Source organism: Taudactylus pleione, unplaced genomic scaffold (genome assembly GCF_031769625.1).
Source record: "Taudactylus pleione unplaced genomic scaffold, aTauple2 ptg000043l, whole genome shotgun sequence".
NCBI lineage: Eukaryota > Metazoa > Chordata > Amphibia > Anura > Myobatrachidae > Taudactylus > Taudactylus pleione.
Window position 1 is genome coordinate 1,727,651 of NW_028284445.1, and position 17,102 is coordinate 1,744,752.

General features: G+C 41.0%; 1 protein-coding gene across 2 annotated transcripts in view; it reads left to right on the forward strand.

Moving 5' to 3' along the window:
* LHFPL6 (LHFPL tetraspan subfamily member 6) overlaps positions 1-16,651 on the forward strand; it is a 206,897-nt gene extending 190,246 nt beyond the window's left edge. For both annotated transcript variants that reach the window (XM_088460174.1, XM_088460175.1), the window contains exons 3-4: positions 1,249-1,347; positions 14,299-16,651. In XM_088460174.1, coding sequence (XP_088316300.1) covers positions 1,249-1,347; positions 14,299-14,417 — 218 coding nt within the window. In that variant the 3' untranslated portion in view covers positions 14,418-16,651. The remainder of the gene's footprint in view (positions 1-1,248; positions 1,348-14,298) is intronic.
* Positions 16,652-17,102: the final 451 nt, after the last annotated feature.

Sequence of the window (17,102 nt, forward strand, 5' to 3'; positions counted from 1 at the left end):
ATAGGCGAAAGCGGCCATAGGCAAAACTTTTTCGCTGATCACGGCTTTTCGCCTCTAATTGAATCCGGCCCTTAGACACATTTTCGGCAACAAGAGACGCAAAAAAAGACCTGGCGCGCCGAGAGGGGCATTAATTTTAGTGCATTAATTCCTTGATAAGTGTAGTTATATTTCAAAGCTGAACTACTATACAAGATAATATATTATGGTGTACCTTTATTTATTCATTAATTTATTTATTTAGTGTCCCCATATTCCGTTGCACTTTACAATTGGGAACAAAACAGTATTATGTAATATACTGTATTAATCTTCCAATACCTGCCTTTCATTGACTTTTTCTTATTTTCTTATTTATTTATTTTTAAACTAGATCTGTTTTCATGGGGCAAGTCTAAAAAAAATGAAAACAAATGATTGTGGATTCTAGTCCATAATTTTTGAGGGTTTTTTATTTTTTTTTGGACAGCAGCTCAGACATAACACAACTCACTATCATACGATTTAAATAGTTTCTCCACCTCATGGTGCATTTAATTTCTGTCTGTGAAAATAAAACTCCAGAAATCTGTTACTGCTATAATTGTTTTCCGTTACCTCGATGTTCTGTGAGGTGGAGCAGAGCCCACAGTTCATTAATTAATGACTTCTCACTTGACTGGCAGGGAAGCTGTGATGTTGATATCTTAAGATCGGGCATTTTTCTGTGTGTGAGCTGCATGGAGGCATTGCTGTGTTTTGGTGGTGATGACACATAACAGATGTTGCTATTTGGGTGCCATATTTCTCAGCAATGCTTTGGGCATCTTAAGTATTCCATCTCCGTTCAGCTGAATTAGTCATTTTAGGATTCCTCACTATTCTTGGCCCATGTTACTGGCTTTGTCCCTAGCCAGAAACTCATGTAAGACGAAGAGTAATTAACACCATCTGTATACGCTGTGTGACTATACACTGTATGGCCAATTTGCAAAAATGTCACTAATTACTATATTGTTGTATACAGTAACCGTGCACCACTTGCAGAAATTAATCCGCAGATCTCCTGTGCAAAAATCTTTCACCAGCCGTTCTACTTATTCGTCTATGTGTTATTCTGTGAAATTGTGAAATTAGTCAGTTAGAGCACATTATATAACATATCTTCCACATCGTTCTTTGTCCTGGTGTTGATGCGACTGTCTCTGTGCCATTAGCAAAGTAACGCTGCACAGTTTTGTACAGTAATGTGTTCCTGCTTCTTTACAGGACTGCTGATCGGATCCGGATGTGCTCTGTATCCTTTGGGCTGGAGCAGTGAGGAAGTTCGGCAGGCATGTGGAAATCTATCAGCACAGTTTGAATTGGGTAAGTACGAACATACTCTAGGGACATAGATTAAAAAGTGTGTTCAAAATAAAGTATAACACATAAAGGATATTGGTTTATTATGCCATAATATTATGCCATAATATGTATAAATACTTGTCTGGACTACAACAAAGGGCCTGATTCAGACCCGCTCGCGATCGCTATGCACTCGCAAGCGGGTCGATGGTGGCCCAGTGCGCATGCGCACGGCGGAGCCGGCTCTGTCGTGCGCATGCGCGAGACCCGGTTAGCGACGGGCAAGCCGTCGCTCTGGGTCTCGTACCAAAGGGGGCATGCTGTCAATATTGAGTGACAGCACGCCCCCTTTGCTGGGAGGGCCGGGGGCGTAGCTGGCCAGACGGAGGCGTTCCCATGGGAACACCTACCGTCTGGGGCCGGCCCCACTGACATAACAAGTGATGTCAGTGGGAGTGCTTTCGGCTCTGGCAGAGCTGAAAGCACTCTAGGGCTTGCGGCAACGAGACCCTACAACAAGGGTCTCGTCGCAAGCCCGATGGTCGCGATGGTCTTGACCATCGCGACCATCTTCCTGGCCACTATAGCTGTGGGTAGTCACCCACAGCTATGCGAGCGGCCAGGAGGCCGCTCTATAAAAACAGAAGGCCGGCCCTGATTCAGAGCGAACGCTCTGTCAGAGCGTCCGGCTCTGAATCAGGCCCAAAGTTCTTATCTGATAGTGTCAAGCAAAATGTTAGTAAACAATACAAAATAAGCACCATACACCAGAGAGGGTATAATTATTTCGAGTTAACTAAGGTTGCTTTGTCAGAGTACCCAAGAATGTCCAATTTTTCCCCCACAAAATCCTAAACTCGTTTCGCTTATATTCCCATAACTCAGGCTGCTGCACTACCCAAGTAATCAGGATAAGTGACAGGGCGAGAATGAGATGAAAGCCAATATTATATACTGATAATGTTATTAATAATATAACGTGTAATTACTTCCAGCACCATAAATGTGTAGCGCCTCCAGTTCACATTATACTACTACACAGAGACTGTACTTCACGTTATACTGCAGTGTCCCACACAGGTGATGTAGCTATGTGGGTGGGGCCCCTAGTATATGATGGCCCCTGGATGACCGCCCCGACTATCCTGTCGTCAATCTGACTCTGATAAGTGAGAATAGAATTATATTACTTCATATAGGACTCAAATGGAAGTCTGAGGGGAATTTGATGGTCTAGTATCCGTGTTTCATTTCAGTATTATTAATACCCTATGTCTGGATTTAGCTAGTTACAGAAACATATTTTTTCATATTAATTTTTATCTTTATTTATTGAGCTTTATATAGTGAATTAAATGTTTGAGCAGCATTGTACACTGTATTCTTGTAGCGGTTGCTTGCCCAATAACACTTACAAAGTACTTGTTGGTGCTTTAAGGCTCATACACTAGACAATAAAGTGGATGATATCGTTATAGTTCATATCGTCCAGTGTGTATGAACGATATTGTTAACAATGCGTACTCGTTAACGATGTCTTCCATCACCCAAACTTGCAGGACAACGTGACGATATCGTCAGGCACTGTAAGTTCGGGGATGTGGCAGGGTGACGTCACTGAACCTGCCCAATGCCGTTTGCCTGGGAGAGCCCGGGCAAACAAGACCAAACACTTAACGATATCGCTCATGGAGCATATCGTTAAGTGTGTATGAGCCTATAGGCACAGATAGATGAGGTGGAATGAGAACCCACAAGGAGTTGCCACTGGAGGACTCTCAGCCCATCTGTCAATGTGCTTGTCTGCTGAATTGTGTCTCTGGAGTCTATATACTAAGCCTGAGATAGAGATGAAGTGGATGGAGATAGTTTGGAGCTGATTGGTTGGTACTCTATGATTTATTAAACGCAGCCTGTAAAGGAGCTGATTGGTTGTTACACTTTATCTCTCTCCAAGGCTTAGTACATATAACCCTCTGCATAGTACATATACAATAGGAGGTACAATAAATCTTTTAAATAGTTTATGGCAAGAAATAAGTTCAAACATCCCTTTATTTCCCTACAATATCAATGCACAGGGTACAAGTTCCAGCTACCACTGCATATCAGATTTTATCATGTAGGCTCCTTCTGGTTAAATTTAAATATGCAAATTCGATTTGGTTCGAGATTTGGACCTAAATGCAATAGCCCTCAGTTTGCGGTACATTTAGTTGAAATTGAAAATGTGGGTGTGTGTTTGAGAAATAGCTTTTTCATCTTCATAATTATTTCATGATTGTTTCTTAAGTGCATTTCTACTTCAGGCAATACTGTTTTTGTACAGACAAGGAGGACCCCCCTGGACAGGAGATATATATAGATGCCTGCCCCATACCTGTTTACACCTTCTTTATTTTTACTCCATACTCCCTAATCACTTTGCTTTGATTTTTTTTTTGTGTTGAATTTGAATGATCTCTCTGGAGTCTGAGATGAAGATTAATGAATTCATGCAGGAAAAAAAACCTCAAGGGTTCATTTAAATAATTGCTACTTATATTTGAATATTCAAGCCTAAGTAAAAAAAAAAAAAAATCAGCTGAACAGGGGATAAGTCGTGTTCTTGGTCATTTTATTTAAATGTGAAGAGTATGTTTCTACAGGGGTTCTCCCTCTACTTTATTTATTATCTTTGTATTTGTTTTGTCTAAATCTTAAGTGTGACTGTATAAAAAATTAGTACAGTTAGCTTTTTCCCCTTTATCTCTTCTCAGAGTTCTCCTCCGATAGATAACTATTCTGTCAAAGTACAATAGCTTTTGGGTTGGGTATGGTTTAATGGCAAGGGAAACGTGTGACATCATTGGGGTGAAGTATGACCTTCACTGGCCAGGCCCGGAAAAGATCTTAAACTTAGACAGAGCAGGTAAAGAGGTAGCACATTTTGCCACCTGGTCTTTATATATGACTATGGGCTGGAATAACAGTCATATACTACGTAGTTATTGTATAATGACCATGGCTACCAACCACAAAATATGACACCATCTTGGCACTAATATATAATAAGCAGCATACCTCCCAACATGCAGTACTAAATGGAAGAATCTGGACACTTTTGGCAAAGCCCTGATTTTCCCAGACCATGGCCCCAAACCACCCAAGCACTTCCCAATCAGGAAAGGCTCAAAGACACGATTTGGAAAGTTTGATCCCTTTCATTGACCACACCACTTGCATGTTAATGAATTGGCATAATTTTATTTTCAGTCCCCCGATTTCTCATTCAGAATTTACTACAAATTTTTCATAAGTTTTGGAAGTTGATAAATAATTTCAGTAAAAAAATTATTTTCATTAATTAGTCTGCAGATACAAAATTGACAAGAAATTTCAACATCTTACATTATAAACCTTACATTATGTGTGTGCAGTCTGTAAGACATTATTTCTTTGACTCGGTCTTCAACTACAGGTGAAGAAGGTCATACAATAATTTGATTGCCTTGGAAGTGCAAGTCTGTTTTAAGTAATTCAATATTGAACTTGTTCTAAAATTATTAATTATACTGAAGTTGTTGGACCACTTTGGCAGAAAGTTGCAGTTCTGGCAAGTTTATTCTCACCTGGAGATAATTTCCATCTGGCATTATGGCTGCTGCAAAACAATTATCTCCTCCTTCTCCCTCTAGTGTTCAGCTGAATATGTAAATGCATGCAAAAATGTCTACTCGGTATGGTCATTTTCCTGGTTACTTTTTTTAATCGATTATGTACAATTAGTGGGATGTATTTTATTGTGCCCTACACAAAATTAATTATGGAGTAATGGCAATAGATGTTTGGTGTTTTTTTCAAAAAGAAAGAAACAAATTATATTTATTGTAAAAAAAAAAAAATTAAATAACTGTTTTAAATTTTAAATAAAAGAAAAATACTGGGTCTTTCTAGCCCCATTAAAATAAAATACAAAAATTGCTAGTTTTTCTGTAATGTGTGCATAAGGGGAAGTAGAGGAGGTGCTAAGGACCCAGGTAAACTGTAAGTAAAGATGGGCTGCTGATGAAGGACTTATTTTACTCCCATAGTCAATGAGATGCTTTATCTCAGGGAAAACTACTTGGTAAATAGTCCTTTTTTTCTTTTAATCATGTAAAGATCCCAGCCACCTTAATGGTCAGCTGCATCTCCTCTCTGGGCTTCTCCTGGAGAGGAGCATTGATATGTTGGCAAGTTTGAGAAAGCCCAGTAACAGTGTTAGAGTTTGTTCTGGCTCCAGGGTGGGCGACGTGGGGCTCCCTTGTCTCATGGGTCCGTCTGCATTGTACACCCTGCACCAATCATATATGCGCCACCTCCCCACATACACAAATCACAGACTCATTCCAAATATTTTTAGTTCATACTTGCCTACCCTCCTGGGACCTGTGGGAGGCTCACTATTTTTCTGGTAACCCCCCCACACACATACCCCCAGGACAGTAGGCACTTCTCCCGCATTCTACCAACTTCCTAGGTAATTTTCTTGCGGATTGGCGGATCCGTGAGTAGGAGGCGTGGCCTAACACAGCAATTCTGAGAAACGCATCATGTGGCCCCATCCCCTAGTCAAATATGCAGAAATCGCAGCATTTTACTGTGAGGGGCGGGGCTTAATGACAAGGATCATCTAGCCCCACCCTCATCGCCACTTACCAGAGTCTCCTCTCCGGGCAACTGCTGGAGAGGAAAATGTGAATGTCGGCAAGTATGTTTTAGTTCTAACAAATTTCTGAAACTTTGGCCTGTTGCTTGTTTATATGGGAATCTTCCACTTACTTGCCTATACAAGTTTTGATTGTGAGCTGCAAAATGAAAGCTGAAATTTCTTCTTGCCTTGATCGACCTTTATCTTGGTGTCCGGGAAAGGATTTATTACAACACATGGAACTTTAATATAACAAAGGCATAACCAATTTTCTGCTTAATAATCCTTCTAAATGATTTATGCGAGTGTTAAATAATAATTTAGCATTATGATGTGCTCTCTAGTCTGTGAAATAACTGACCTTCTCACATTTTTATTCTGGTAAATAGAACTGCTGGAACATTATCAAGTTTATAGTTCAAAATAACACTACTGTGTAACATATGGTGAAAATTGGGGACATGAGAATCTACGGTGGCCTATTTCGTCCTCCTTACATTTTTACTGCAAAGGATGAATGCACAATAAATGCACCTTGAACTTTATGGAGAAAGGAGAATAATGGACTAATGGCGTATGGCTTACCCTACATTAATTCTAAATCCTACAGTATTTTATATCTTTTTATGGTATTATATCATTTTACAAATACAGGTTGAGTCCAAAATGCTTGGGACCAGGGGTATTTCGTAATTTTGTGCCAAAAACAAAGTTTGTGTACATTGAACCATCAAAAAGCAAAGGTTTTACTATCTCAGTCATGCTAAACAAATTCCGTATTTCTGAATATTTGGATATGGGAGACTCAACCTGTACAGTACAAACAATCTAAAGACTTTTTAAGAACAGAATTGATATTTAAACATAATGGGACTCATTTATAAGTGTGCACATTTGCATTCTGATCAGTATATGTATGAAAAGGCATAGATGGAAAAAGCGTCCTTACCTGTATATAGTATATTGATTGGACGCCTCTCATGATATGTCCAACTCAAATACAATAGTATTTGTGCCAGGCGTACTTTAGGCATATAAGTGTGTAACACTGGCAAACCACATCTCTACACTACCCTTTATTCCCATTACCCTATTTGTACACAATACAATGATATTAAGAACGAGATGTAGTTGCAGCCTGTCTAAATCCCGACGGCTGAATGCCTGACAAGGGACTTAAAATAGGAGTCGAAATAGCAACACCTATCTTAATCCTGACGCCGGAACACAGGAGGATGGCTGCCTGAACGAGGTAAGTCCAGAGCGTCCTTAGTGTTAGCTGCGGTGGGGTGGAGGTTGGGTTTAGGTTACGTAGTAGGGTTAGCGTTAGGCACCATTGGGGGGGGTTAGGTTTAGGCACTAAAGGGGGAGGGTAGGTTTAGGCAGGAAGGAGGGGTTAGATTTAGGCACTAACGGGGAGGGTTAGGGTGCGGGTTGGGGAGGCTGAGGCTACAAGAAGGGATGGTTAGGGGGGGAAGGGGGGAGGGTAAGTATACTTACCCGACCCCTGTCGGGATACCAACCATCGGGATGCTGCTGAAGGTATTGTGACAGGAGGCATCCCGACAGCCAGCATTACATACCGATTCCTTAAGAAGTGCCAAATGCACCCAAGAAAATATTCTCTTTGCAGTTGTTAATAAATGGGAAAGTTTCAATATAAAATTGAATGAAATACATCTATTATTTTCCCTTGTAAAAAATTAAAATGATATTATCTTGGTTCAGTAATAAGTAATGCAAATGGATGGCCACCCAGGGCCAGATTAACAATGGGTCGGATGGAGCCACATCCCCAGGCCTCCACATAAAAATAGGTCCATAATTATGACAGTATGATGATGACCAGCTGCCTAGCAGGCCACACAGACAGCCAAAGATCATAACAGACAATATGTCTTATAGTGTATGTGGTGTATACACCCAGATGGCTGTGACCACACCCACACAGCACTGGTCACAGCTCCTCCCCTTCTTATGCTGCCCGTCCACTACACGACATAGAAACTACAGCATGATTACAACATTGTAACCGTGCTGTCGTTTCTATATCTGTGATGTGCCTACACTGAACGTTCAGTCGTTCAGTGTAGGCACATCCATCATCCCCGTACATGCTGAACCTGACATGATCGTCAGGTTGACCAGCTTGTACTGGCGATGATAGATGGCAAAAATGACCAGCGGGCACGCGCATCGTGATTTGCAAGCGATTACCAAGCGATTGAGCAATAACGACGGTCGTTATAGCTCGATCACTAGGTTTAATCGCCTAGTGGATGGGCAGCTTTAGTGTAGGCCACACTTGCCAACTCATCCTGATTGTCAGGGAGACTCCGTGAAATAGCAGCAATCTCCTTGACTCCCTGAAGAGCCTAGCAATCTCCCTGATTGCACCTCACCCCATTATGAAGCTGTTATATAGATTAAAAAAGAGATATATATACATTCAATTGGGATTAATAGTATCATTTTCCGGCATTGGTTAGAAGGCACAATAATCCCTATGGCTACATCATTGTCTGAAAGGTATCAGTGTATTTTCATCAACAAGTAGATCTTAGATCAAAGATGCTTTGGGGCTGCATTTGCAGTTATATTGCACACCCCTCAGATGTAGCAGTACATGCCCAATTTACCGCCGCACTCATAGATATTGCTTTCACCATCTCCCTGAAATGCTGTTTCAAAAGTAGGCAAGTATGGTGTAGGCCCTTAATAATTTTTTGCCCTTTTGCGGACACTGTGGCCGTCATTTGATATAATATTTGTACTTTCAGCGGGATGGATTAGTACACAACAACCAACCAATCAATAGTAGTGTCAAAATGTGTGAAGATGTCCATACTGAATTCTTTTTATGACTGTATATATGTGTGTGACTATATATGTATGTGTATAAGTGTGTCTGTGTACAACAGTAGCAATTTATGTGTATATGTGTGTGACTGTGCATGTGACAATATACAGTATATGTGTGTGACAGTATGTATGTGTATAAGTGTGTGACTATATGTGTGTGACAGACTGTATGGGGATGTAGTTGGCATCCTGGTGTGCAGGTCGGGATCCTGGGCATTAGTATCCTGACTGCCGGCATCCCGAAAGTAAGTATCTGGTTGTTAGGGGGATGTTAGGGTTAGGTAGCAGGGTTTAGGGGGAGAGTTAGGGTTAGGCACCAGGTAGGGAGTGTTAGGATTAGGGTGCGGGGAGTGGATGGGGAGGATAGGTTTAGGCACTAGGGGGGGAGGTTAGGTTTAGGATGCGGGGAGGGGGAGGTTAGGTTTAGGCACAAGGGGGAAGTTAGGGTTAGGCACGGGGGGGTGGGTAAGGGTAGGGGTTAGAAAAATGCTTACCTATGGGTGTCTGGATTCTGGCTGTTGGGATGCTGCTGTAGGTATTCTGACCAGCGGCATCCCGACAGCCGGGATTTCATACCCAACCTCTGTATGTGTATGACTATATATGTATGTGTATAAGTGTGTCTATCTGAGGTTTTCTATACATGGCTGTCCTGTTACACTCGTTGTGTGTCATTAAACTCGTTGATAAATAGGTCCCTTAGTGATTTAGTAAAATACAACATTGTCTCTGGTAACACCTTCCAGTGGGTGGCAGGTCGACTATGTCTAGATAGACACCAGATGTTAGACAGTCAATAGGTCGACTGGGACAAAAGGTCGGCACACTAAAGGTTGACATGTAAGAAGGTAGACAGACTGACACAAATGGCCGACTTGGTGAAAAGGTCAACACAAAAATGGTCGACACGTTTGTTTTCATAACCCTAATCTTCACCCTAACCCTCCCCTTGGTGCTTAACCCTCCCTCCTGGTGCCTAACCCTAACCGTCGGGGTAGGTGCCTGACCCTAACCATCCCTTCTAGTGCCTAACCCTCCGGTAAGTTCCTAACCCTCCCTCCTGGTGCCTAACCTTAACCGTCGGGGTAAGTGCCTAACTATGAAAAAAAAATGTTGACCAATTTTTCTGTCTCGATCATTTTTACCAGGCGACCTTCTTACATGTCGACATTTAGTGTGTCGACATTTTGTCCCTGTTGACCTATTGGCTGTGAAACATCTGGTGCCTAGCTAGACATTGTTGACCTTTTTACTGTCGATCTATAGACCGGATCCCGGCAGAGATGACGTTCTTATCTCAGCTACTGGCCCATAATGCACAATAACTGATAGCAGGAAGAAGTGCAATGACCTGAATCATCCGCTTTTCTTCCTATAATAAGTGTATTGGGAGCTTGGTGACTGGCTGCATGAGTGGAGCAGTGTCAGGAGAGGCAGAGGCTGTAATCCCTGGCAGATTTATTAAATTCTGTGTTTCCTGCGGTCCGTATGTGCAGCACACAAGCAGCGATCAGAGCACTAGGGGGTGGTGGCTGCAACACATTGGCTGACTCAGGCACCCCAACACACGTAGCTGCGCCCCATTACACATGTTATGTGTTGTTCTAAGTTTTAACATAGATAACACTTTAAAGCTACATTTGGCAGGTGTGAACACACAATTTTGAAATGGCCTGCGCTGTATTGGTGGAGCAGCAGAATAAAAGTGTTACATCTATCAAATGAGCATGTTTCATACAAGCCAAACATTTATTATCATTAAAGACCAAGGAAAAAATTTAAGAAGCGCTGCTAATTGGAGACCATTCACCTCAATCGTTTTGAATACAATGTAATGTTACATATACAAATGGCCATAAATAAAACACAATAAAATAAAACATGAGAAAGAATAAATCAATGACCATAAGTAAAATATACTTCTATAATTTCAGGTTTTAGCTGAGCGTTTGGTTATAAAGCAGCAGAAAAATCAGCAAGCCGTCAGAACCTCCACAGAGGTTACTATAATGTAGAAGCAAAAATATAAAAAAGTAAAAATATATATAAAAAAGCTCCACAATTCTCTGGACGTCTCTCTGTATTATGGCCCAACCACACAGCATGCTTTTATCCATAACCATTTTGGTCAGGAAACAATTTTATATAGTGATGCCTTTAGTTCCTTATTGATTGGAAGGGACTTAATCGTGGGTATATCTGAGTTCACACAATATTGTATATTTTGATCCACTTTTATTTAAGAAACTTCTCATAGAGAGGTACAGATCTTACCATGCTGTTCAAATGGGGTATAAATGCTCAGCCAGGTACAAATGTCTCCTGTCCTTGCACCAGCCTTTCATAAATGAGGATATTTAGCAGAGATCTTATCACTGCCCAGATTGTGATACACACTGATCTTATCACTGCCCAGATTGTGATACACACTGATCTTATCACTGCCCAGATTGTGATACACACTGATCTTATCACTGCCCAGATTGTGATACACACTGATCTTATCACAGCCCAGATTGTGATACACACTGATTTTATCACTGCCCAGATTGTGATACACACTGATCTTATCACTGCCCAGATTGTGATACACACTGATCTTATCACTGCCCAGATTGTGATACACACTGAAAGTTCTTATTTCTCACAGTAAAGTTGATCCAACAGAGCGACCTGTTTGCTGAATGGACGTGTGGAGCAAGGAGCCTGTAACGCGTTTCCCCGCCTTGTGGTATACCTTAGCAGCTTCCACAGACATCAAGATTTAACACATTGCACAGTAAGCAGCACATGTAAAGATGGGTATACCTTGACCAACTATCAAACACGTAAAAGACATTGGAGCAGTTATTGGACTTTGAATATCATCTTAGATTCTTCACTCTACACACTGATGATTGGTCCCTTTGTCATCACTTGGCACTGGGGTGGGGGGGGGTGAGTAGGAATGGACTATGGACCCACAAAAATTTTTTGACGAGGTTGGGTATATTAGAAATATATGATTCAGTGACTCATGGTAATGGGGGGGCACTAATATAGCTGGCACTAGTGGGGGGCTGTGTTTTGCCACTCGGATCTATAACCAGTTGGGGTGTGAGAGGGATCAATGCTATAATGCTGGGGATCTATTGCCACTGGGGGGCTATTTCTACTGGGAGTAGGAAGTGATTTTACAGTAGGGGTCTATGGACACGAGGGGGGGGGGCAAGGTGCAAAACACTCCCTATGTTTATTTTTTTTTAATTAAAATATTATTTACTCTTTATTAAATAAAAAAAATTACCATTTCTTATTTGTATGTTTTGGGGGGGTTTTTTGGTGGGGGGTTGTCAAGTGCTTAAGAGTGCAAATAGCATAACTTTTACCTAGCCAAGGTACTTTACTTCACATTTATCTATGAGGGACTTCATCTGCCGTTTTGCTGCACAACTTCACAAAATGTTTTGTTGCATGATAACATCCTTAATAATATAAGCAAAAATTATCACTAAAGGTCATTAATAAAGGTATTAGAAAATGATGAGCATACCCTGTGGCACTAATAACTGGCACCAAGGCTGCATGTGTTTCATCAATAACAACTGTTTTTTGGGGGGTTTTTGTTATAACTTTCACTAACTGTTTATATGTTTGTCTCTGGTCCTAATATCCTCATATTACTCAGTCTGTTCAGTAGGACAGTAGTTAATGTTTTTGAAAGATCCAAATATATAATTTCCACCAGATTGAAATTGACCTTCTCATAAAAATGAATCTCCAGTAATTGTACTGACTGGTCCTTTATGCAGGAATTAAAATAGGCTTTCTTTCACCTGGGGCAAAGAGTCAGCTCAGGAGAAAAAGGGTAACTGTCCCCACATGCCATCAGACCTCCCCACATGCCCCACAAACCTCACCACATATCAAAATGTTCACTACAATCATCAGCACAGTTCTTACCTTCAGTCTTCAATAGTACACACTGCTACCACATCCACAGTCACTGTAGCAGGGAATTGTTGAACTAGGGAGGAAAATTTTCTTTTATAAATGGCCATCATGCCACTTAAACCTCCCCATATTTTCTGCTCGTGCTTCTCACATCTACCTACCCATGTAACATTGCATTCCCACATTCCCTCCCATGGTGCTCATCACACTTCCTCAAATGCCCATTAGATCTCCCCACTTGCCCCTTACATGCCGATTAGACCTCTGCTTATGCCCCTTACATGCCTATTAGACATCTGCACAAGCCCCTTGCCATCAGACATCCTTATGTCCCTCTTGCATTCCATCATACTGTCTCACAAGCCCCTTACATGCCATCACATCCCCTTATCAATCCCCCCACCTCACATGCCGTCTGTTATTTTCCACACCTATCAAGTAAATTAAAGTAAAGTAAAACAACTATCCCACACTGTAAACAGGTCTAAAATAACAAAAAAAATATCTCACATTTAGACATTTGTTATTAAACACATCATAAATAAGAGCACATCATAAATTTAAAATTGGTTGTAAAGAGTACTTGCCCACAATGGGGATATAGTGACTGTATTGTAGTGAATGAGTCTCCTAGTTTGGACAGGAGCCAGATGTGGGGATTTTAATTCTTAAAACAACGGTTCCAGTGATAAGGTTTTGAATCCAGCGTGTCAGAGTGTCTGCTGTAAATATTGTCCAGTCTCTGCATATGCTTGCATTGGTTACCTTGGGCAAGCCAGTAGAAGCAGTGTATGGGGCTCCTGTTCAGAAGAATAGTGCCAGCGTGGAACTTGACAATGCTGTGTCAGAACTTAGGTTGTTCGGGCCAGTCCAACTCCGATGCCAACAGTGGCCAGCGGGCTCTCCAGAACACCTAATTGGCAGTCTGGCCCTGGCACCCCTGGCAAGTGGACTGCCAGTACCCATATACATGAAGGGGCAGTTAAGTCAATGCCTTCATGTATATACACTGACATTGTGTTAGAGTCTCCTATCTGTTACATACTTCTCAGTGCCATCCGTTAGAACTCCTTTCACTATTCTACCAATAGGATTATTATTTATGTCATATCTCAGAAGCCAGGTGTAGCCAGTGTGTCTGCAAAAAATGTAAATAAACGTAGAGCCTAACTTTTAGAAGTAATATCTTCTTATATCAATGACTGAATGTTTTCAACAAGTCTTAAAAACCCTGAAATGCGTTGTCACTTTTTTTTTTTTTTTGTACCCACACTTATCCCGTTTTCCCCAAAAGTAAATGTTATATATAATCCTCCAATCTCAATGTGTTTTCCTTGGTCTACTTTAATGGAACCCAAACATTTGTAGTCTCAAATTAGCTGGAGTATCTGTGGACAGACAAGATGGCCAGTGCCATGGTGTATCACATACCATTGTGCAACATGAATACAGTATGTGATCACTGCAGCCATGCTCATTTTTTTGTTGCTCTTGTTTTGTTGCAGGCACCTGCAGAATTGGATGGGCGTACTATTGTACTGGTGGGGGAGCAGCTGCTGCAATGCTGATCTGCACGTGGTTGTCGTGTTTCTCTGGAAAAAAACAAAAGCAATATCCGTATTAGACGTCGCAGGGAGAAGATGAGGGCGGCATTGTCATAGGAAGACCTACGAGGAACACAATTCTTTGAACTGAGTTCCGACACTTGCCAGTAGGACCACTGTCACCATGGACAATGAGCCTTTGCAGCTTCGTGATCGAATTATCTGCTGGCAAAACTGTAAATGGCAAAATGCAATGTACAAAGTAATAAAGGACTGGTACTAAGTGGGGACATTCCACTGCAGCTGTACTGTGCTGTCAAGAGGTCACAGTTAATAGTGGAGCAAAGAGTTTTCTAGTCTTCATTATTATGGATTGGTATAAGCACATGCATATTTGAGTAGCACAAAGGCATACTTTATTACACAGCCTTTGTTTATCATATTTGATTTTCAAAAGGGTTGTGAATTGCATTGAATATAATAGAAGGCGCATTGGAGGACATTTTCTCCATTTTCCATGTTTTTCCTAATTATGGGGTCTATGTACTAAGCTTCGGAGAGAGATAAAGTGGATGGAGATAAAGGACCTCATTCAGAGCCGCTCGCAAAATGCGAGCGCTCGCTCTGAATGAGGGCAGCTGCATGTAAAAGTTGATCCAGCCTCCTGGCCACTCGCTAGGCTGTGGGTTACCACCCACAGCCTTAGCGAGTGACCAGGTTGATGGTCGCGATGGTCGAGACCATCGCAACCATCGGGGCTTGCAATGATACCTTTGAGGTAGGGTCTCGTCTGCCGAAAGCCCCAGAGAGCTTTCGGCTCTAATAGAGCCGGAAGCTCTCCCACTGACATCACTGGTGATGTCAGTGGGGCCGCCCACAAACGGCAAGCATTCGCTTGGGAACACCTCCGTCTGTGAAACCACTCCCCCCCACCATGCCTACAAAACGGGGCGAGCTGTCGATCAACATCGACAGCAGCCCCTTTTGTAGTGAGCCTCGGAGCAAGAGCATTTCTCTCTCGCTCCGGGGCTTGCGCACGCATAGTGCGGGCCGCTGCGTGTGTGCACAGCCAAACATCGACCCGCTTGCGAGCGCTCAGGTGCTTGCAAGCGGGTCCGAATGAGGTCCAAAGTACCAAACAATCTGCTCCTAACTGTCACTTTACATGCTGTGTTTGAAAAATAACAGTTAGGAGCTGATAGGTAGGTACTTTCTCTCCCTCCCCTTCATCTCTCACCAAGGCTTTAAACATACTGTAGACCTGTCTGTTCCCACAATCTGATACTAGATTCAGTGGGAAAAAAAATGTCCACCAAAAATCTAATGTTCAACATCGGTACCATGAGTTAGTAGAGCGACGGGGGGAATAGAGAGATGTTCCCGGCAGGCACAAGGAAATGTCAGAATACAATAAGGTACATTGGTATAGGTGTCATGAGTGGAGATAACGGGACATTTTAAAATGTTTGATAAACTTCATGATATTTGTTAAAAACTTAATATAGGAAGCAGTATTTGGACAATAATCGGTACAGGTTTGTAAAATAATATTTAATGTACGAGAGTTATAGCTTGATCAATTACTTTTCGTGAAGAAGAAAAGAAAACAAATTCTAACATTCGTACAATTCATGTTGTGTTACTTCCAAACAGTCACACTCTGATCTGTACACCGTCTCCAGAATTGTGACTAGCACAAGACTTGTAATGGAACCCTGTTCTCTGGACAGGCCCACACATTCCCACTCTCTCTACCACTCCTGGGCTCCTATGGGAAATGCTGTCAATCAAATGAAAGAATATTTATTGGCTTCTTCACACCTCTAGAATAACATGGAAACTGGAGAGCGTTATCTCCTGGGGAATGTTCTGCAATTTAATAAACCTCCTTTGTTACTAAGTCCTTCAAGCACCAGAGGGTTTACATTCAGTATTATTTTTCTTCATTTTTGCTAATTATGTATATTATTAATTGGACCAATAATCACCATTTATACTTCTCTATTGGTTTGTGTGTCCATGCACCTATAGAAACATATATTGCATCATGTTTTACTTTAGTGTACACACTTTACGTATTCTTACAAAATTGCAAGAATCTAACCTACATAACACAGTTACTATTTTATATGCTCATGTGATGCAATAACCTGAAATTGTATCAGTAGTAATCTCTTATTCGCATAAACGGCTTTTGTTCTCCATTGACACATAGAAATTCTATTTTGTGGTTTAGTTATGATGTTTTTATGCTATGTTTTGTTATAATTTTTTAAATTACAAAAACAATTACAATGTAATATGTTTGTATTTTAAAAGAAAATAAAATCTGTAAATACACAAGTTTCATTTATTTTTGGTTTGCAGATTAAACAGTAAATTACACAAATGGTAATTTTTTTTATTTAATAATGTTGTTTTTATGGATGTTTACATATATTTCAAAATTATTTTAAAGCAAAGATACTTAAAACTTTATCTGCATTTAATGTCAGAAAAGTTTCACAATAGGGGGTATATTTACTTAAGTGAAAGTTTTTACCAATCAGATTCTAACTATTACCTTCTAGAAGGTGCTAGTTAAATGTTAAATAAAATCTGATTGGTTGCTATGGGCAACATCTCCATTTCTGAAAACTCTCACATTAGTAAATATACCCCTAAGTCTACAATGTAGGATCTTATTCTCTTAGTCCAGGCATCAACTGATTAAGTTGTCCTTAAAAATTAGCGGTTTGCTTGTGGTTGAGAGGCCATTGAAGGTC